The 23,632-nt window shown below is 30.5% G+C and overlaps 1 protein-coding gene across 3 annotated transcripts in view; it reads right to left on the reverse strand.

The window, feature by feature from the left end:
- The window catches only part of LOC100161032 (follistatin-related protein 5), a 160,825-nt gene that overhangs the window by 16,908 nt on the left and 120,285 nt on the right, over nucleotides 1-23,632 (reverse strand). For all 3 annotated transcript variants that reach the window (XM_029489504.1, XM_029489503.1, XM_029489505.1), the window contains exons 4-5: nucleotides 3,751-3,969; nucleotides 1,376-1,491 (exon numbers count right to left, since the gene is read on the reverse strand). In XM_029489504.1, coding sequence (XP_029345364.1) covers nucleotides 1,376-1,491; nucleotides 3,751-3,969 — 335 coding nt within the window. The remainder of the gene's footprint in view (nucleotides 1-1,375; nucleotides 1,492-3,750; nucleotides 3,970-23,632) is intronic.

Genomic DNA, 23,632 nt, shown 5'->3' on the forward strand with positions numbered 1-23,632 from the left:
TTGCCCGCGACACGAACGCGACGACTTGTTCCCTCCGATTTCGCATACAAAATCACAGTCCCCATGTAAAATAATAATTTAATCATACTTCTCTCGGGATACGTTAGGCCCGGAGAGGGTGTTTCGTGGTCGACGAGGGACACGTTTACAACCCCGTCCCCTCACCAATTTTCGGGCGTAAGAAAAAAAAAATTCGGCTCTGAACAGCTGCACAGTAAGCCCAGCACAAGTATTCCATTAATATAATATTATTGTGTCATGGCGATTGGTCGGACGTCGAAGTGTTCTCCTGCTTTCTAGTAATACGGATCGTATTATTTTATTGAAGTGACGTCACAACAATGTGTATATATATTTTTTTTTTATTAATTAACCAGCTGCGGCAAACTTGAGCCATTAATGGGTGGTTTTTGACTGTAGACTTATAAACACGTGTGTTTGTTAGTTTGGCAGAATTTTCTAGTGGGCACCCGTAGGTATCTGCCATACCCGGCTGGGGGATGGAGGCCTCTCTCTCCAGACACCGTGACTGCCCGAAGAGTAGTACCGCCCGTGGCCGGGTTTCGGACCGGCGACAGTGCGCGTCGCAGCCGACGCCTTAGCCCGCTCGGCCACTCCGTCCCACGTGTATATTATTATAACTATTGTCATAATTGTAATAATATAATGCTACCGACGTGCTAATATAATATTATGTAATTCGATAATGGACGCGATTATTAACTTCGACGACACATGACTACTACTGTGGGGCCAGTCACCGAGGGCTATTTGAGATCTGTAAATTTACCGTCATCCGATGTTAAACATTTTGACATAGTTGTGGGTGTCACGATATATTGTTGGCACATAATTTCCGTCCCATATCGAATTCGTTTACGGGTACCAGCTGCACATCGACGTACCGAAATTGCCTATACAACGCGCCGGCCAACGGTTATGTTATTAAAAAAAGCAATACGTGATATTAATTATCTGGAATAACGAATGTATTATAGTTTTACGCAATAGTCGAGTATTTCACACTAAATATCAGCGGTATATTTTTTGATAGTTAAATGCATATTTTCGTTTGAAAATAGCACATTTACAATGTTAAAATACGCGTCATACAGGAAATTTAACATTTAACATACATATTATATATTTTTTTAAATCCTCATTAATTTTTGCCAAAAAAATCAAGAATAGATTGAAAACGATTTTAAAATTTGAACTGATGACCTATAAAGCGTATTAATTAAGACATATATTCTGCATTTCGGTTCGGAAACCGTTAAACCAGAAAACCCTAAAAGCCGCACACCCCGTAATTCGTTCGAACACAAATTTCAAATGAAATTATTACAATAAATTATTTACAACAACAGTGTACCTTCATAATTTCGTATTGCGGTGAACCGCACGTTTTCGTTTCTTTCGATTTGGTTTCCGGTTCAACGGCGTTGTCTGCGGTTTTTGGTAGGATTCGAACATTCTTCGCCTTGGACGCTGTACAGACATCACGAAACATCATTATTTTCAATCTCGGTAAATATTATATTATATGATATATAATATATTATTATATATAACATAAATTGTCTTATACACAATTGACCAAAGACATTGTAAAACAAACTTCGTATAGATATGGTATTAAATATAAAATTTACGGGACGATTTTTCTCGTATATATATTATTATATAAGATACGCTAATCGATATACGGTTTGAATTATAGCTGATTCGAAAACGTGTATAGTCTTACGAGTTGCTGTGTATGTGATCGGATTTAAAACGATTTATTCGCTCATCATTTTCACTGGGTCCATAATTGATTTATCGCGAACGACATAACGCAATTACATCACATAAATACGTTTTACGTAGTATAGAATAATATATATAATAAATATATGGAGTGATTTATGTTAAACGTTTTTTTACTGGCTTCACTAATTTTCTCAATTTTCCGAGTACGTTTTTATCATTTTGAAAAAAAAAAATTGATTTTTTGTTAAAATAATGCACTAATAGTTATACAAACACTTGATTTTTAGCACACAGAGATATTTTATAGTTGTGTAGTCATCAACAAAATATTCAATAATTATCCGATGATAAGAGTGTATAACGGTCATACTTAACTATAATTTATGATTGATAAATTTTAATATACATAAATTTGTCAATATAATATAACAATATCTTCCCATTATCTTCTTGAAGAACAAATAAAAATAAATAATCAAACTATTTAAAATAAAAAATAATTATAAAAATAAAACTGAACACAGCTAATCATGGACAATTGTCGAACTTTTAAACTTGAAGTATGATTGATAAATATTAATTGCACTGCTATTATTTATTACCTACATTTATTCCATAGGTAAATTGTATTTATTTTAATATCAAACAGTAATATACACATTCTGCAGTAACGTAATTTGATTTAAATTGTTGGTGTTAACTTGTTTGTGTTAATATGATATTCAATCCATCTACTTCTGTCCGTTAAAGGTCTCAATGTTCTGATACGAAAGTTAGTGTAATAAGTTAATTTTTAAATTAAAAAAAAAATGTCAATAAAATATTATTAAACGTAATTCTGAATTTCCGAACAGATTATAGTATCAATAATATTAATCAGATTAAATAATTATAGCACAATTAAATGAATAGATTACCTAATAACATCATAAATAGGAAAACTCACATTAAAAAATCTTATAAGCTTGCAGAATATTTTCAGTGTTTTAAAACAATACTTTTGCTTCGTCACTTACAAATGTTTTGGTGTTGTAAATACTACACTTGAAACACCCCAATAACGCCACTGCGCAGATTATCACAAAGTACATACTGACAATTAATCCAACTTAAATGTGTATTTATTGATATCTATATCAACTTCTAATATTTGAGGGTTTATGCTCGCACTTTAGAAGCATTGATCATCGGTCGGTCGTATAATGGGACGTAGAGTTTTTTCTCCCCCATCCCTCCGACACTGAGTACAACGAGGATCCAATATAATATGGATGATTCTTTTATCATTGAACACTCATTATTTCAATAAATGTAAATATTTTTGAAAATATTATTTTCCATAGTTTCAATTCGTTTTCAAACTAACGTTTTTATTAAAAAAATTATATTTTAAAATATTTTTTATCCTTATAATTTCTTAAGTTTTTTACGTTTTTGAATGATAACATAGAGTTATAATTTCATATTCTAAAGCAGAATATTTGTCTAAGTACTTCGAAACATAAAAATCAAATTTAGGGCGAGTAGTTTATGAGTTATAAGTATTTTAAGTATTGATGACCTGAGTAGTGGACAAACATTTTGCGGGGTAACACCGTACCATCACACTCCACTCATCTACCTATAGATTATAATCTTTAAATGCTTATGGCTCATAAACGACTCACCCTAAATTCGATTTTTATGTTTAAAAATATTTTGCTTTGGAATATGAAATTAAATTAAAATTAAAAAAATAAAAAACTTAAAAAATTATAAGGATAAAAAAAAATTTGAAAATTTTATTTTTTTTTGATACAAACGTTATTTTGTAAACGACTTGAAACTATGGAAAATAATATTTTCAAAAACATTTAAATTTCTTGAAATAATGAGTTTTCAATGATAAAAGAACCACCCTGTAGATATATATATATATATAAAGAGGAATATACGGCAAAGCTATATTATATTGTACTGCAAGGGTAAATAATAAACGGCCTCCTTCTGACTCACCTGAAGGTATGAAACACTTCAACGAGTGGTCTATCTGTATGTCGACTCCGGACAAACAGCCGGACTTGTGCAGCTCACATCTGTTGTCGTACAGCCGTCCGTCTGTTCCGCACACCCTGCGCTTGGCCGGACCGCATTTCCGCACGCATATGCACCGGGCAACGCCGCCCAGGGCGGCACACTCCTCGCCCCTTCCGCAGTAGTGCACGAGACACGGGTCTGAAACATGCGAAATCGAAAAGCCGTTGTAATAAAATATAATACATACACACACATGCTATTGTATACGACGTCTACGAACAAAAGTTTATATGTCAATAAGACGCGGTCGCGAAATAAAAATACAATTGACGAGATCAGACGGAGATAGTATCCTAACCTAACCTATAAGATATGGTATATTATATTCATACAGGGTGTAACAGATAGAACCGACTTTTGGAATAACTTTTGCTCTAATCGATATTAAAATTTTATTTTATATATAACTTATAGTCACTTGCGTTACACATATTATATTACTTAAACAAAAAAATATTTTTATTTTTTAACACTGAAAATAAAAAAATTCAAATTTCAACTAAATTTTTTTGGATATATTCAAAATAGCCAATTTGAAAATTTGATTATAATAACAATTTTGATAGTTAAGACATCTAAGTCAAGTAGTTTATTTTTTAAAGTTTTTTAAAATATCAATATTATTTTGATTAAATGAATTTGGAACGTAATAACTTTTTTCAAAATATTTTCTTTGGGAATTTGCTGACATGAGCATATTTCTTAAATTATTTACTAATCATATAATTTTAACGATTTTTGTCTTAAGTTTAGGTAGCATAATTTTTTGTCAAGTTTTGCTGTTAGACCTTATTTATGGCCGTTTGTCTCCCGCATATTACGACGTTATTTTACCGCGGTGGACAGGACCACACAAATCGGACCAATGTTACATGATTTATTATATTATTATTGTAATAACACACTATTAATTATCGTACGCATTATACACAAGTGCGGATCAAAGGCGCATTGTGGCATCACTCCCCTCGCGTCGAGTATAAAAAAAAAATATCGTAATTAGTATAATTTTTTGCCATACGCTCGTGTTGTCGATAATATTTAAAAAGTCGATCGTTTGTCTGCATATAGTTGAGTTATTAAATATTAATTTAAAATTTTTTGTGAAATGAACATTCTTTTACAGGGCCATTATTTTTTGAAATGAATTCGAAAATCTATACACAGTAAAAATATGTTTCGCGAAAAGGAATAATGGGTCTCCTAAATCTCGACTTATATGTATATATAAAGTTTAGACTGTACAGTAAAAACGAATTTATTAACTGAATTACATTATATTTTATGTTCACTGGTCGACGAAATTCGAAATTGCTCTGTTCGTGCATCCTCGTGCAAATTAGGTCGTGCGCCATAACAATCGCTGTCTTTTAATTAAAGTTATGACAATCGGATTGAGATAGTTTTTGCAGTAAAATAAAAAATAAAAACATTAAAAATTGACAGCGCTATCTTTTTTAACATTAACAATAATTTGAATTGATTTGAATAAATCTGAATTAATTGAATTTGGCGTATAAAAACATTGAAAACTGAACAAAGTTTAAATGGCCTCAAAATAGTAGTAGAAGTAAAAGAGTTAGTATTTATTTTTGAACTGGTTGTTCGTCGTCATTGGTATAAATTTAAGTTTTTGTTTATATTAAACTAATAATTGGCTATATATATTTTCTTACGGTATCGATGCATTTAATTGAAACATCGAAAACATTTTCAATACATCATTAAGTTTTATGCTCTCCATAATATGCACAGAAATAAAACAATTTAAAAATAACTTAGAGTTTGAATTGTTACATAATTAAATTCTTTCTTAATAGGTTATGAAAACAGATTACTTATTCTTCATACTTTGTTTTTTTCGATCTCCGTTGGTTGGAACTTAAAATTATACGATCAACTTTTAAATTGTCTAATGACGTTATACGAAACTTAAAACAGATATCTGTTTTAGACAAATTTAATTTCGAAACTTTTTAAACAGTAGACACAGCAGCTGGTTAGGTTATGTCGAAAAACTAAATAATTTCTTTCGTGGCAGTTCGAATCTGGTATAGAAAAATTAAAATACACGAATTATTCCAAGTATTGTCCAACAACTCCTACAATACGTCATAACTCGTTGTACAAGAGTACAACGAAAATTCCTAAAATATGCATAATATATTTTAAGTATCGACCATCCACCTCATGATTATTATCCAATTTTGAATAAGCTTGGTTTATCTTCCTTAGTTGATAGAAGGAAAGCTGCTGACCTGAAATTTCTCCACCTACTAATGGACGAATGTATTGATTCTCTTGTTTTACTTTCTATGATTAACTTTTAAGTTCCCTACTCTTCTGTCCGTCAAATTTATTTATTTATTATTCTAAAATGCAACACAAATTATTCTGAGAACCAGCCAATCCTTAGAATGACGCGTATGGTAAAAAGCGATCCATAATTTTTTTAAATATTTTGTCGTATATTTAATTGTTGTTGTTCACGTTTTTATATACGTTAAATTACTTATTGTCATACTTATTGTTGTTTTTCATAGTTTAAATTGTAATTATTGTTATAATATTATGTATAATTGTCCTCAGCCCATATTGTTGATAGTAAATAAATAAATAAATAACTCATAAATATATTATGTCGTATGATGTAGGTACCTAATTCATTATAATATACGTATATGTAGTATTACGTAACGTTATGTACGTCTCTATTTTATATTTTCCCATACGATTTTCTATATAGTTAATTAGAATATCATATGCGACGCCAGCGTTTGCCACTCTGGAAAAACCTGCTGAAAATCGAGAACTCCAATCGTTATAATATTATGTTAACAGCTAGCGTCCCCATTGAAACGGAGAGAGCGTAAAATATTATGTACATAACTTAATAATGTGTATATGGTGGTAGAAATTACAAATACACTTATCAGATTAGTTTTTTGGTCATGCACACCGAAAAACGTGACCTTTTCGCGTTTTTCGGGGTATAATATATTTCGTTTATCATCTAATAATACAATGTGCGTATATTGTGCACGCGAAACGCTCTATTACGCAGCAGTAGAAAGATGAAGAAATTTCGTTTTCAGATAATGGCCCCCCAGTTGAAATTTGGTTACCGCTCTACAACCCGACCGGCGGCGTTGGGAATAACGTCGTTTAAGTATAAATGTATATTGTATTATATTATATAGCGAAAATAAATTCCACACGTTCTTTCGAAATGCGCAATTTCATTATCTCGATCCGACGTAGGTATACGGTCGTCTAAGTAGATGACACGGCGCGAAGTAGGTAAGTACGAACTATACCTATACATCATCGTGTAAGCCCCACGTGGCAGTAACAACACGTAATTTGACACAACGTCACGTCATGTCCGTGCGTGAAGTTGCGCCCGCCCGTCGACGTCTCCGATCGATTCAAAAAATTGTGTCAATATTTTACACAAGTCGATAAAATGCGAACACAGCGCGATTGCTAGTTAGTCGGTTTTTGTAATTTGCAAATAATATTATGTAACTGAAATATATTTTGATTAGGGTCGGGATGACCCTTACATCTTTGTTCTCGTTCTTTGGTCGTGCGCATTCCAGACCGAATTATCTATCCGTTGGGCGTATGACGTAGAAACTATTTTATTCAATTTTTTAAATTTTGGTCTTTTTATTTTTTACCAATAAATGCATTTATTCCCCCTGATAACGTTTTTTTTTCTATTACCTACATGTCATTTTTTGATAAAAACGATATTATTACCGCCACAATATTGTTCCGATAATTTGAGACGACACTAATAGGTTAGGTACCTACGAAACTTTTTAACACATTTTTAATGTCATCAACACAATATTTAAATGCTTATTTTTAAGGTGTGTTTTGATATTTTAATGATGTTCATGAAGCTTAATAATGAGCAAAAATCCATTTTGGAAGGCCAACTTCACACATACCACTCTCGCATAAACTGCACCACACACGTTATACCATTGTCGCTGAGCCGTTTTATAAAAATCAAAATTACAATATTTTGCCACTGCCGTTTCGTTTCGTTTTTCTTAGAACTGATCAATATAGTATACGATATAGTTTATATATATATATGTATGTTATGTATGTTATATATGTTATACATATTTATATATATATTTGATATACGTACAATATAGTTTTTGATTTTTGATATGCGTGCACTACTATACAGCAAAATACACCACTGAATTGAAATGAACACTTTTTTGTGTTTGGTTTTCATATAAGTACCCTTAGATATATTTTTAGGTCACATCGATTTATTTTCAACTAGCGCCTTGGCCGATTTATAATCAAGCCAAATCAAGTACGTATATATATGTGTGTGTGTAATAATATACGTAGGTACCTATTAGAAATGGCCGAATGAATTGACGATACATTTAATGTGGTGAATATATATACCACCGGATTTATCGAATCACATTTGGATTGTTAAATTGGCAATAAATATCCATTAATAAAGACCTCCGGGCTATCTCCTCCTCTTAACCATCTCTAACGTCATTAGTGGTGAAAAAGGATTTGGAAACGGGTAAAAAAAAAAAAAGGTTCCACCCAACGAATTAATATCATTGACCGTAATATTTATTTTTTACCAGTACGTCGTATAGAATATGTGTTTGCATCTTATTGGAATACACGAGCGTATATAAATAACAATAATGCGCATTCAATAACTCGTAATTATAATGATAAAAAAATAAATGGAAACTAACGAAGGGTTGTATTATTGTACAGTTATTATTATGCCTTGTGCGTATAACAATATATACATATTCATACAATGCGATACGAATAATGCGATGCGTAGAATTGACATTATGGCGACAATAATAATATTATGTGAGAAATGTCCACAAACCGAGTGAAGACATTTTATTATTTCGAGTTTAAATTACTGTTTTTACAGTCGTTGTTACATCGTTGTTGTATTAACATTAGTAAAAATACCGCTGTGAATCCGGAAAAAGACTCGCGTAGTTAACCGTATTAATTATCGACGGACAGCAAACAATTAATACTAATATGTTAACTTTGTAGGTACATTTATAAATATATACAATTATACAACGCGTAACAGAAATATCTGACAATAGTGACAAAATATAGTCAACGAACTGCGTAATGACTTTGGTTGCTATTGATATTCATTTTTCTTACATCCATGAGCGAGTATAATCATATAATTAAAATTAAAAAATGTATTAGAATAAAACTCATTACCTATCTATTATTACACCTGTCAGAGTTGTGTTACACTTTGTACCTACATAATTAACACGGGCATTGCCGGGAAAGGTTCTATATAATAATAGCCTTTGAAACTCAATTGTATCATTTAAATTTAATAAATATCATATTCAATAAATAATATTATAAATCGTATTATTAATATTCCGCGTTGAAAACATGTATGATTGTTTTCAATGTCGTATCAACCTTTTAAAAAAAAAAAAATATTTCTCCCCCTCTCCCACCACAGCGTTTTACGGATCTAGAAAAAAATGAAAAAAATTGCCCGATAGTGCTGCAGATGCTCGAACGAATATTTATTTTATAAGTACGCTTATAACGATGTTACAAATCGAAATCGGCGGGGAAAAAATACAAATAACAACCACACACGAAAAACGATTTATCCCCACAGCGCATTACACCGAGAATATAAACGATTTCCCCCCCCCCCCCCATCGGCACACGTTTTCGAGGGGATAACTCGCAGACATATATATAAACGCAGGACGTATATTATTATATACATATATTATATTATATAATATTATTATGTACATAATATATATATATAATAAATATTCCTACCTATAGGTGTACCTACGCGAGCACGTGGAGCCGCCTATACGAGGGGGAAACGATGCCGATAACTGTATTTATCCCGTCAGATCAGCGGTCGTCTGCTTCTCCCGCCGCTCCTCCGGGGGGGGGGGGGGTGACGAGGCCTCAAAACATCATTTCGCTGTCCGACGCGCGGTCTTAGCGAAATAGCGCACCCCGCGCGTGTCGTATTGTGTGTATCGATTACGGTATACACATCGATACAACCCCTCAACCCCATCCCACCACCCACATAAACCGTACCCACACCTACCCGCGGTCGCCGCAGGTTCGTCACAGCCGACGGCTGCTGCTGCTGTTTCTGCTGCGCCAGAGACCTCTCGACCAAATCAAATTACCGCACAATAACACGTACCTACACAAAATCGCTATATACATACGCACATATTGTATACATTTGTACGGTTTTTTGTATACAGGTCCCTTCTATACGCATTCTTTCCGCGGCGCCATAATAATACAAGTGCCGCATTATAATACAGCTTACAAGTACCTATATATAACATCGTCGCGGGCTTCTACTCGCGATACAATTGATCACATACACAATAATATTATACACCCTTCTGCAGCGGATCCACAGTAAAATGTATAGAACTGTGAAAGCTATAATAGATATATATATAATATATATATATATCTCTGTGGTGGTATTATTCGCTACCGTATAGTATAGAACACGCGTATAATAGTATTATTTTCTTATTGCGGAATTTTTTTATACCAAACATCCAAACATATTTGTCTTCTATCACACGCCGCCATGCCAATCTGTATCTGGACCGATTTTCGAGACATTTTTCTTTACAGAGTCTTCCCAACAGACTTTTTCCTTTAAGATTTTCCTGCACTACCATCTTCACCAGTGCTTTATGTTTTCCCCATACATGGTCTGCCTGTTTCAGCGTTTTATCTAGTTTAGGACTAGTAGGACATTTTCCCCCGATATATTTTGATGCGGACATTTTCCCCATCTTTTTTTTTTTTATTATTGACTAATAATATTAAATTTAATAATACAATACTATTTGTTATTTAGTATGAAATTATTATTTCTTAATAAAATATAAAATATATGAACATTTTTTTTATTTTCATAAATATAATAGATTAAAATGTAGGTATATGTTTGATCCACTGAACTATTTGAAACAATAGAAATGTAAAAAATATAATCAATAATTAGTAAAATACTAAAATGGCTAAAATTCCAACATAAAAATGATAAATCATGTAAAAAACATTTGATTACTGACTTTTTTGCTATTTCTAAACACATATTTTTTAGCCTTTGTTCATAGAAATTTATTTTTTGTTAAAATTGCAACAGTTTGGATATTTAACAATTTAACAATTGCTTTTGAATTTGATTCAAGTAATTAAGTTGATCAAAAATATACATTTATAATTTATTATATTTATGAAAATATTTGAAAATATTAGATAATAGGTAAAAAATAATTTCATATTAAATAATAAAATAATATCATTAAATAGTAAACTTAAAAAAAAAACGGAGGGCAATTAATGTCCTGCTACACCGAAAACAGTCAGGGGGAAAATGTCCGCGATTCCTGCACTATAATACTGTATAGAAGTTTCTTCGCTCATCGTTAAGCCTCTCGTCCAGCACGCTCCGTTCTGTGGTCTGAGGTCGAAAGTCGATATGAAATATGAATACCATATTGTAAGTATGCTGCATGCAGTAGCAAATATTTTTTGGATTTTCTTGGATTACAAATACTTGATAAAATGTATTGGATGTTTTATCTAATTCATCCAATTTATGATATCGGATGGTGACGAACATTACCATCGTGCAGCAAGCTTTCATCGAACGCCGAAAATATTCAAAAGACACATTTTTTTAAACTATAAGCATTCAAATTTACTTTAAGTTAATTTATTTTTTATAATTTGTTAAGAATCATTTTTTTCAACTACCTACTAGAAAAAGTAAAAACATTAATACATTTTTTCTGTAAATGAATACAAATCTTAGTGAAATGATTTAATAGACATTGTTTTATTTATTAAAATTAGTTCGTTCTTGTTAAAACTGCTTCTACTAATTAATTAGTAGGTAGTAAAATTAAAAACGTGAGTGGCTAATAGTTTTCTAGGGGACCTTGAAATATTAACTGCTTTTAGGGTTCCACAAATATTTAATCCGGCACGGAACTCACCTGTCGTATATTTATTGACGGGTTATTTTGCGTCCAGAACGATAATTTAGTATTGACTATTGAACTCATTTCAAAATACAGTAATGCTACTTAGGTAAGATAATATATTACGTCATGTACTCATGTCATGGCTAAAGTCCAAAATTTCCATCTGATGTGTTGAAATGTTCACCATAACCATAATGGTGTACGTTAATTCATCAAATTTTTTAAATGTAGGAACTATTAAACACATCCAATTTTCCAAAACTTCCAATAAAATACTTTAAATAATTTATTTTTGCATTTGACGGAGTATGTGATGCATGACGGGTATTATAGGTACAAATGTTTTTCCTTCGAATGACATCCCCAGATAATAATAATATAACGATCATCACAATCGTCGGCAGTACACACAAATGCAAATCGCAAGACAGTTACCTATTTGTTCGCAGTCGTTGATCGACAAAGAAAAAAAAACATACCCTTTGGCCTTTATATTATCTTGTATTAAATAGAGTTAAGTCTTACATACCGTTTTACCCTATTTCAGTCGGATATTGCGAGCGTTATTTTATTTTATTTTTTCCGTGTAGTGTCCACATGTCACAATCACTCTGTCGTGCACATTAGCCGCGATTTCCGACTCGAGCCATTAAATACAATAGACTGTGATAACGATACGTTTGTTTTATCAATACAACACTCTTTCCCAAAGAATCTTTTCGGTGTACCTACTATATTTATTTACACTTAATTCCGTCGTGCCCGCGACAGCGTTCTCGTCCTCCTCCGACGATCGGTAATCCGATTGCTCGCCGCGGGGAGGTGCAGCAGGTCGTGTAAGGGAAAAACGTTCGACCGCGAAAGGGTGTATATAATAGCGAGCTGGATAGGTTTTGAATTAAACGTTTTGTCCAAGGTAGTGAAATTTAGGACCAGGCGGTGGCGGGGGGGAGGGCCGCGTGTCGCCATCGTCGGCGGCGGCGCGAAGGGCGGCGGGCTTTCATCGTTTATCAACCAGCTGCGCCAAAGGGCCTTTTGTAGCACTTATCTGGTCGTTTTTCTTGCTTGAATTAATTCCCGTGCGATAAACCGGGAGGTAGAAGAAAAAGATAAAAACGGAATAAAAGCGACAAAGTTTTTTTTTTATATATATATTATTATTTTTTTTTTTTTTTTAGCGCGGACGTATTCACCCGTCGTTTTAAGGCTTATATATTTAGAGCGCGGGCAAGCGACGACCGTGTAAAATTGCCCGTCTAGAGCATTATATTCCGCACAGTTTTTTTCCCAAGACATGTATTCTCGTTTAAACGGAAGACTATACCACCACCGTCGTCGGGGGCACCGTGTACATTGTTGATGTCACTGTTGTTGCTGTTGTTGTCGGACGTTACTTTTCTACTCGCGACAATTTATCATTCGCGTGTCTGAAATAAAAGCGATTTTTTTTTCTCTCCGTTTTAATTGGACAGCTTTAACTGGAATTTAATATATAAGTGCTGCGGGAGGCCCTGTATTTATATACACGGTGACAAAAGCGATGATAATTATTGTCGTCGTCGCTGCAGCGGCGTTGCATTGTATGTATATAGGTATTTTCGTGTTTCTTTTTAGTTATTAAATTCCGATTCGTCAGCCTTTTCTGCGGGGGCCAAACGCGCGAACGACGACTTCTGCGGCCGTCTGAAACGTGAGCGCATATAAATAATATATACATTGAGGTTAGGTTTACGAACAATGACTTAGTAGTCATGGCTACTGTATTTTGCTAAAGTATTGACTGACGTGACGTGACTAGACAGTGATAGACCCGCCGCGGTAGTGTTGCGCTAGCCAACCGTATAGTGTTTTAGGTTTTGTATTTTAATACGTTGTGCAGTGTGTACCGAAACACAACGAGTTATTGGTGCGCATTATAGAGTTCGGTAACTATAGGAGAAAAAAACGTACAATATTATTTCGGTTTGACGTGTTACCCGAGGTACACGTGCGATGTTAAAAGTAAAATAAAATCAATAAAATTATCATAAATTTTTTGATTTTATTTGAAATCGGCCGAACGGACAAAATATTATGCTATAATAACGAAATGCCACCCTTTCTCCGTTTTGCGTACCTACCTACCTATCTACATTCGGTTTGAAAGTATTTTTTAACGTCCGTGGCGGTGCAGTTAGGGAAATGTAATGTACATACCTAATGACAGTAATAATTATGACGGTATTTGTGGTGATTATGGTGACGGTGATAGTAATAATAATATACGATAATAAAAACAATGATTATTAGAGGTAAAATTCGTAGGTAGTAAAAGGGTTGCTGTGAAAATATGTATTTGATTATTACAACTTGGTTTTGGAAATGGTACGATGTGTGTAATAATATTAAAATAATATACAATGAACTATATAAAGAAAACAACACCGCGGTCATGCCGCAACTAATATAATAATATTATTTAAGCTACAATTCAATGCAACTGAAGGTTTGAATTATTTTTTTTTTTTTTACTTAAATTTAACAGATGATTTATAGTTGAGAAAAGATCATTGTGCAAAAAAAAAAGTTTAAATATTTAAGTCTTCGCAAACAATAATACGTGGACCAAATTGTGTTGCAAAGCGACTTTAAAACAATGTAGGCTTCTCGAGATGAAGTTAATTACAACTCGTACCCTGGAGTTATTTGTTGATATGCAGCGAAAAAAAGCTCATGCCATACATTATATTATACAATATTTATATGTCTTGAAAAGTTCGCATTCGCGTTGTTATATTATTATATCTGCAACTCTTTGCGCCTCAACTCAACTTATTTTTATGCATGGAGCACCATAATAATTTACTGCACAAACCATTTTCACTCGACGTTTGAATAAAATTCTGAGTTTCTGCATGTATAAACATGCAGTAAGCACAGACACAGACAAATTATCAAATACATAGTATATAAATACAAAAATAAAGCATCATTATAATATATCGAACGAAAACATAACGACATAAACATTAAAATATATAATAACAAATACCTATAACATCTACTCTGCAACAATATCATTATTCGATGTAGGTAGGTGTCTAAATCGTACATAATATTGTAAATACACCAATCAAAACTATACGCATCGTGTGCTGTCAATGTTATTGTAAATTGTGAACAATTTTATTATTGAACTTGTGAAGATTTTGTAATCGATCTCGAACGCAAATATAGGGTATATGACGGTATATGAAAGAATAAAAAGGTCTAAAACTAGACCTTTTTTCGATACTAGACGCGCACAATATAGTTTGCATACACTTTTATTTATCTATTAATTTAAATTAAATCTAATAACCGAAACACGGTTTTTTTTAATTTTCATTCGATTTGAATGCACAAACAAATATTACATGATTTTCTTTACAAACTCCATATCATGCAAAATTGTATATTTTCCACATTTAGATGACACTGTTGGTGTGATAACCGAAAAAGTAGTGTGACTGTAGGAATATTACTATGGTAAATAATATATAATATCAAGAGATAGGTATAAACTCTAAAAACAACTATCTAGATCTTTAATAAGTCTAATATTATCACAAACAAACAAATTTCATCATATTTTTGGTGCATTTTTTCAAATTTTTATGAATTGAATCAGGTTTATTGGTTTTTTGAACGATTATAATTAATTTATTTTATTTACCGTTAAAAACTTAATATATAAAGATTTCAGTTTACCATTTTGAGTACATGCGTGGCTACAAGTTTGTATTAAAATAACTAAGCTTCAACAGCAAGGGGCATTTACAGTGTTTCACAGTTATAAGATTCACTTGATAATATTTATTCCTAACTTATATTCTAGATTATTGTTAAAAATAAAAATAATAATATAATATAAACTCAAAGGTATTTACTTTAAAATCGGAGAAAAACCAGTTAATCGATTTAAGTCTTAATATCAGTCAATTATCAGATAAGCACGGTGACATTGAAGCAGTATAATATGAGTTTGAAATGCTTTAAAATAGTTCTGTAAATAATAAACGTTAGTCGGTCAATATTTTTGAAGTTATTCATAGTTTTCCCTAGAAGCTGTTATTAAGATAAGATTTAAAGATAAAAATAAGGTGTAACGTAACAGGTAATCAAAAAACAAATAGTTGGTACATTTACAATGTCTTATCCCTCTAGTCGAAATTTAAAATGTTAAAGTATGTATTTTAATAATCGATAAACCAAAGTCAAATATTAGATATAACACGATAATTAACTATATTCAAAAATTGAATGTAAAATGTATTACATTATGTATTATCGAGAGTGAAAACAATTAACAGAGAATCTTAAGTTGAGTTATTTATAATTAATTCGACAGTGAATGACTGTTGCCGAGCGACTTGCGAATCACATAAATATTTTGTAAGCTAACTATTTTCATATAAATATTTCACCGACTAAACAACAATTTGAACTAATTTCGTAATTTGAACACAACATTCCTCACGGTCGTCAATCGTCATCATACATTAGGATCCGTACAATTTAAAAATATTTTCAACAGTATAAAATGCATGACCGTTACATGGTTGAAAGTACTTTTTGAAATATAATAAGAATATAATAAAAAAATACTTTGACAGAAAAAAATATGAAAAGTTTCATATCTCAATCACTGATATAATAAATAAATACTACTTCAAATATCCAAATAAAAAATAGAATGTTTAATTTTTATAGAGACGTCTGATCATTGGATATTTTTTCCTCTCTGAATTCAATAAGCATTTGAGAATATTTTCTAATTATTGCTTTCTTCATTTAGATATTCTGATTTATATAATTGTCATACATAATCAATTAAGTAAAACAATATTTTATATAATAATATTTAATATTATACAAAACAACGAATAATCTATTTTAAAACAATAAACATTACAATCATAAACAACGGACATAAACATAATTTTATGAATGAAATGTAATATAAAATAAATGAATACAAAATAATACAAAATATATTAATATTAATTTCGTGATTTATGTCGTTGCAGTTTTATTTAGTTTATACTTTTCACTGTAAAATTGTCGTTTAATTTTAAATATACAAATAATAAATAATTATTTATATTTAACAATCATACTTCGAGATACATACCGAAAACTCATACAGCTGCATCTGTATTCCACCACAGGCGAATTGCACAATATTTTCCACATATTATATAGGTGAGTGGAACTCTACACCAAACTCCCACTCACTTATCCTTAAAACACTAACGCCTTTTACTCCCGAAGCAATAAGTATACCTAAGCCGAGATGTACCAGACTTATACTAATAAAATTGTATACTGTGAAAAATAACATATACGTCTGAACAATAATATAATATTACTGCGCAACTATACGACTCTGAAAATACACCAAAAGGGTGGATAAAGTTTTTTGATTGTGTGTTGGTAGTTTTAATACTAATTATAATATTAAGTCGTAATTATAATAAATATTATGAGAATAAAATATGAAGTCGCAATTTTTTTTCTTTTCAATTTTATAAGCTATATTGTAGGTACCTATATTAGGTAATACCAATAGAGTAAAATACTTTAATTAGTGTTAAAATGTATCATTAATTCATATTCTTCAATAAATTATATTGTATAATAAAATAATAATTATTTTAGTGATGTCCAAATTTATTGATCATACATTAATGCACTTCATACATAGGTACGACATATGCTTGAATGCAAAATAGATTGTTATATTATATATTATTGTACCGCCAAGAATTTGGTGAATTTACATCTGTAGGATTGAGATTCAGAAAAACGACGTGATCCATATCTAGATATAATATTCACAAACCTTTTGATCTCGGAAGTTCAAACCATGAACAAATTCTTATAATTAATAATTACTGGCTGTTTGTTAAATTAACAATTTAATAGCGTTAAATGGAAACTTGAGAAAAAAAAATTGGTATTAAATTAATTCCATCTAAGAATAAAAATAATAAATAAAAATAATAATAATACTTCAAAGTAGAACGACCAAAGAGTTTATTTAACATTAACGTAAACGTTTAATAAAATGTTTTTTTTTTTTTTTAATTCAGTTATTTTCTAGTCTACTCATCGCCATGAAACGAGATAATTGTATTATTATTTTTTTTTATCAGAAAATTAAAAATTTATGAACACCTGCTGGCTCGTACTTACATAACTTCTGTAATCACGATTTAGAAAATACCGTAAGCGCTTAAAGGAATTCAAAGACATCAAATCTGTTAAGTCCTAAATCTGAACAATATATTATTATACGCTGTAGGTTATCCAACAAAATAAAATATCATCTCGAACAAACAAATAAAAATATTTACGAGAGCGCAATAACACGACTTTATGAACGTTTTGGAGTGATAACATAAAAAATTGACTGAAATAATGTTTAAAAAAAAGATGGCTTTTTATCGTATTATATACCTAAAATGTAACTCTCGTATTATAGATGTACCTACGTACAACAAAAACCCCAAAAAGTTATAAAATATATTCACTACATCATCTCTATAAAGACTCGAACATATCAGGGGAAGAGACATATTACGCCGCATTTAATATCAAATTACCCAAACTATTACTAAATACGTGTACGGATGTTATTTATGAGTTATAACGTAGCTATGATCAATGATGTATACCTATACTGTAATGTTGTACGAGAGTGTGTGGGTTCGATTATAATATTTATAATATATTTTATTCGCAATAACTGTTTATACGTGATATAGATAATCATACTTTTACGATCCTTGAAACGGAAATTCGAATAAATAATGGATGAGAGAAGATGACAATAGGTATATATATATATTATATTATTTATAAATAAAAGGGGGGGAAGTAAAAACAAAATCGACGAAAGAAAAGAAATGTCTGAATAAATGTCGTTTTAAATCTCGACTGAACAACTTCGGAATATTCCTATCGGCAAAACTCGGTAACTTTCACAACATTTTTCCAGCGAACAAATAATAATTGACGCGGGAATTAAGAGGAAAAGTGAAATAAGTTTTTTAGCGACTATATTATGCAATAACATACCGTCGTATACACATAGCTTAACTTTTAAGATTAAATAACATACTTATCGGCCGAATATCATGATAATATATGGTACGTGTGTAGGCACTCTTAATTTATTCGCTTTTATTTCAATAATATTAAAATTTATATTGCACACTTTCGTTATATTATTAACTACTACCGTTTTCGTCAATTATTGCAATATAACTGTGCTTAATTTATAACATATATAGCGTATGTTGATATTGGTTTTAAGATTCTCCAAAGATTTGTAAATTTGGGTATTATAATACATGGGAATTTTATTTATTTATATTTAGGGTTACTCATATCATATTCATTACCATAATGTTCATTATTCAATATACACTTTGAAAATGTTTACTCGTAAATTATTTTTATGAGCACTTATTGGACGAGAGCCCATAATAATATAAGTATGATAAAAAAATCGCTGACCGGACAGTTTTTTTTTTCTTTCTTAATCTGGATTTAAAGTTATGACTTTAAAGTATTAACATTGGTTCATTACTCATTTGTTTAAATTAAAATAGTTTTGTACTTGTGAAAACGGTGTTTTTTTCTACGAGTTCTGTTTGAAACTTTGAAATAAATCTTAAATGATATAATTATCATTATTATAGTGTTGGCTAACGAATACCATATATCAGGTTGGCATATTGTATTTATATTATACTAAATGTACTCAAGTTAGTTGGTTACGAGTTTACGACACGTGATATTATTTCTGACATATAGTACGCACCATAATAATGTTTAGGTACTGAAATTTTAATTTCTGACAAGATATTTTAAAATTTACTGAAATATCAATCACATATATTACACAATAATAAAATATTATAGTTTAAGAATTTAATATCAGACCCAAATTATATATATATATATATACAATAATTCTTTACTAATATTGTAATTCATTTGTTTTTAATAAAAAAGTATGATTTTTAAATAGGAGATTTTAAATTGTATAAAAAGTATGTTGATTAAATTATGATAACTCTTTACATTTATAATTTATAAAAATATATTGTCATCTTTTTAATATTATCATGCTGATTAGTAGTTTATTATAAGAGTACCTAGTTATTTCATTAATCGTGTGTAAAGTTTAATTTATTCACATACTATAATAATCATGCTAATTAATTACATCTAAATAATTTTATTTGCAAAAATGTTTTATATGTACCAGCCTTGCGTATCTAATCATAATAATATAATGATATTTAAGGACAATTTATATTTTTATGTTTTTTGCTTATTTATTATTTTATTTTCTATACCAACAGCCAGCACAATTCTTTGTCGGATTCAGACAGACATAATAATATAATTTATATAAATTATAAATATAATTTCTTGCTATTCATCGCCATCTGTTGATAGATCCGTGTTTATACTGTTTATATCCTGTTTATAAACTTTATAGATATTGTTATTACACTATTTTATTTTACTCGAATGTGGTATTGAAATTAAAATTATTAGTTTAAATTATAATGAACATATTTTTGATGAATTATGTTATCGTTGGGCAATGATTTATATATAGTCTTTCGATGATTTGACAGTTTATATAAATGTAGGACTAGGAAGTAATTAAAATCGTCTACATAAACTGGGTTGAATCTTTTACTATATTTTCATACACAAAATTAATTAGTTTCAGTCGTTCCTCAATCAGTTTCCCGCTAAGTGCACTTTATATGGCCACCAATTACTATTATATTACTTTGAGCTTTTATTATACTAAAGTACCTACTATTAAATTAATACTATTAATACTATTAAATTATTTATATTAAATTTCAGGGTAAATTAAAAATAATTTTATCGGGAAACAGATCAATGGACGTACACATTTTGTCAGTAGACAGTCCATTATTAATATAACAATAAAAAAAATTCATCAATTTTAAAAATAATATCACTCAATTTGCTGATTGATCGTTAACAAAATATATCAACTAAAACAAACATAATATTCATATTAATTGTGCCAATATTTTTGCAGTTGCATCTAAAATTATGAAACGATTATTACTTGGTCGATTATTTTATATATGCACCTCTTCCATTTCCCTTTATGTCAGCATTATATTTTAAACGATTCCATTGTGCACAACTTCCAGTGAATTAAATTTCGTCTCACTATGAAATTTGTATAGTGTAAGGACTAACGTTTCTCATTAGTCGTTGACTATTTTATTTATTTAATGAGTTCAGTATTTTGAGCTCACATAATTATTCATACAAATTATACGAAAAAGGTCATTCGCTGGTTTAAAATTGTATAACTCAATTAAGTCACATAAGTGTACAGATTTGACATTTTGTGCCAGTCATGAAAATATGTCATTAAATCACTATTTTATACATTATTTTTATCTTTGCATTTTAATTATAAATAAAACCTACTTTACCTACTCAATGAGTGTCACTCATAATATAAATATATTATATGTCATTTTCAAATAATCATATTTAATAAGTATATGCATACCTACCTAGGAATATTAAAAATACTGAATAATATGAAACTGCAAAATTAAATGTTAATATTTAGTTTGTAATAAAATACATTCTTTAGTAAATAATTATACATGCCAAAGATAGACATTTTTGAAAAAATATTTAATTCTTTTTATTCGCATTCTTTATAATGCCATATTTGAAATAATTGCGTGGTAAACTACAGAGCAGATGGAAAACTTAAAACTTGAAAACAATTCTTTCAACACGATGGTTAACTGTTTAATAAATAAAATCATGTTTTTAATGTTTCATTTACATACTTTCATGAATACAAGTTTAAATTGTTTAAAGAATTAACTCTTTAGATGTCCAATTTCATAAATAGAGCATTTATAGTATAGGTAAGTTGCAAGTATAAAAATAATAAAATATACAAATTTGTGATAATATGAGGTATACCTACTGTTTAGAATCTTAAAAGTAAGCACATAATCTCCAAAATGGTATGCATAGATAATTTATGGACTCAAGTAGGTACATAATGAACAAATCATTGCTTTGAACAATTCAAACATTAATAAAGCTTATCTCTGCTGAATAAAGAAAATAGTGTTTTTAATTTTTACCTCTCAATTATGAAAACTCAAAAGGTATATAATATACTTGATATAATATTACATTTTAGTTAATAATAATTACTACTTTTCAACAATAAATAAATGTGTGTTATCAACTTGAAAATGTAATCTTGAAAAAAGAAAATCATCTTTTGTCACTGGAAAAATAATTTCCACTCAAGTAATTTGTTAGCGTACATTCAATCCAACACATACCATACATGGCACACGCACACATATTATACTATTTTATTTTATATAGCAAGTTGTTTCCATTTTTTTTTTCTAAGTCTTATACGCTGAAAATAATAATATGTGTAATGCACCTTAATAAACTATACAATAACGACATTGAGATAAATATAATATTATCCCATGCGCAGAAAATGTATATAAAATAATATTATAAAATTAAATAATCAATAAATCAATATTTTCTTCGTATGTGTCGTGCTCGTTAATAATAATTACGGATAAAAGTATGAACAGCTGCTTTGTACGACAATAACAATATTGTGATCTTTAAACGATTGTACAGATATTATTGTTATACCTATGCACAGTTTATAATGTATAGCGTACGAAATACATAAATTTACAATGACGCGTATACCTTTAAGTGCTTTAATAATAATAGTCTGTCTATAATACTTTGTCATACTAACACGATTCCATCAAAATATGACATCCCCCGTCCATAGAATATAATGGTGAAATATAATAATTATTTTCAGAGCGAACCGGTTTTGTGGAAGTTTTCGCGTCGTAATAAAATTCTTTTTAACAATTATAATATACCATTGTAATCATATTGTGCTCGCTACGCGACAACGACGCGGCACAAGCGCCACTGCCGCAGCGAGGACGGCGCTTTTATTAGGCAATTTAACGGCGCGCACGCGCTCGGGACCGAAATTATTGTAATAATAATAATAATAATAATGATATCCGACGATCATCGCAAACGGGGAAGGGCGCAGTTATACATTACGCCATATCGTACTATTATTATTATTATTATTATTATAGTGTGCGTTTTTCGTATATTATCGTTTTTTTATTCATTATATACGCGCGTATGGGCCCGTTTATTCGTACGGTACGCATTTATACGATATGTATAAAGTATACGAATGAAACGCCAGCGACAGCTGCCGTTCTCACGGAATGTTTTTCCGCAGCGAAATGTAATAATAACAAAAATGCGTTTTTGCCGTGACGGCATCGCTGGCTATATATTGTTGATGTTTACAGACATATATACACCCGAACACTGAGAAGGCGCATTGTCTAAAGAACGAGGTGGTCGCACCTATAGGTTATATATATACTACAATATTAATAATAACGCTATAAAGGCATAGAAAATAAATAAAAACTATATAGTCGAATTGAATAGATACACCTGTATAGTGTATATTATTATTGTGATTATTGTACAGAAACGTAAATATACCACCGCAGACCACGTTCGTAGACATTGTCGTGTATAATTATTAATTATACATCACGACAGATCTCACGAAAAAAAAC

The sequence above is a fragment of the Acyrthosiphon pisum genome, chromosome A2, assembly GCF_005508785.2.
Source record: "Acyrthosiphon pisum isolate AL4f chromosome A2, pea_aphid_22Mar2018_4r6ur, whole genome shotgun sequence".
In the NCBI taxonomy this organism is placed as follows: domain Eukaryota; kingdom Metazoa; phylum Arthropoda; class Insecta; order Hemiptera; family Aphididae; genus Acyrthosiphon; species Acyrthosiphon pisum.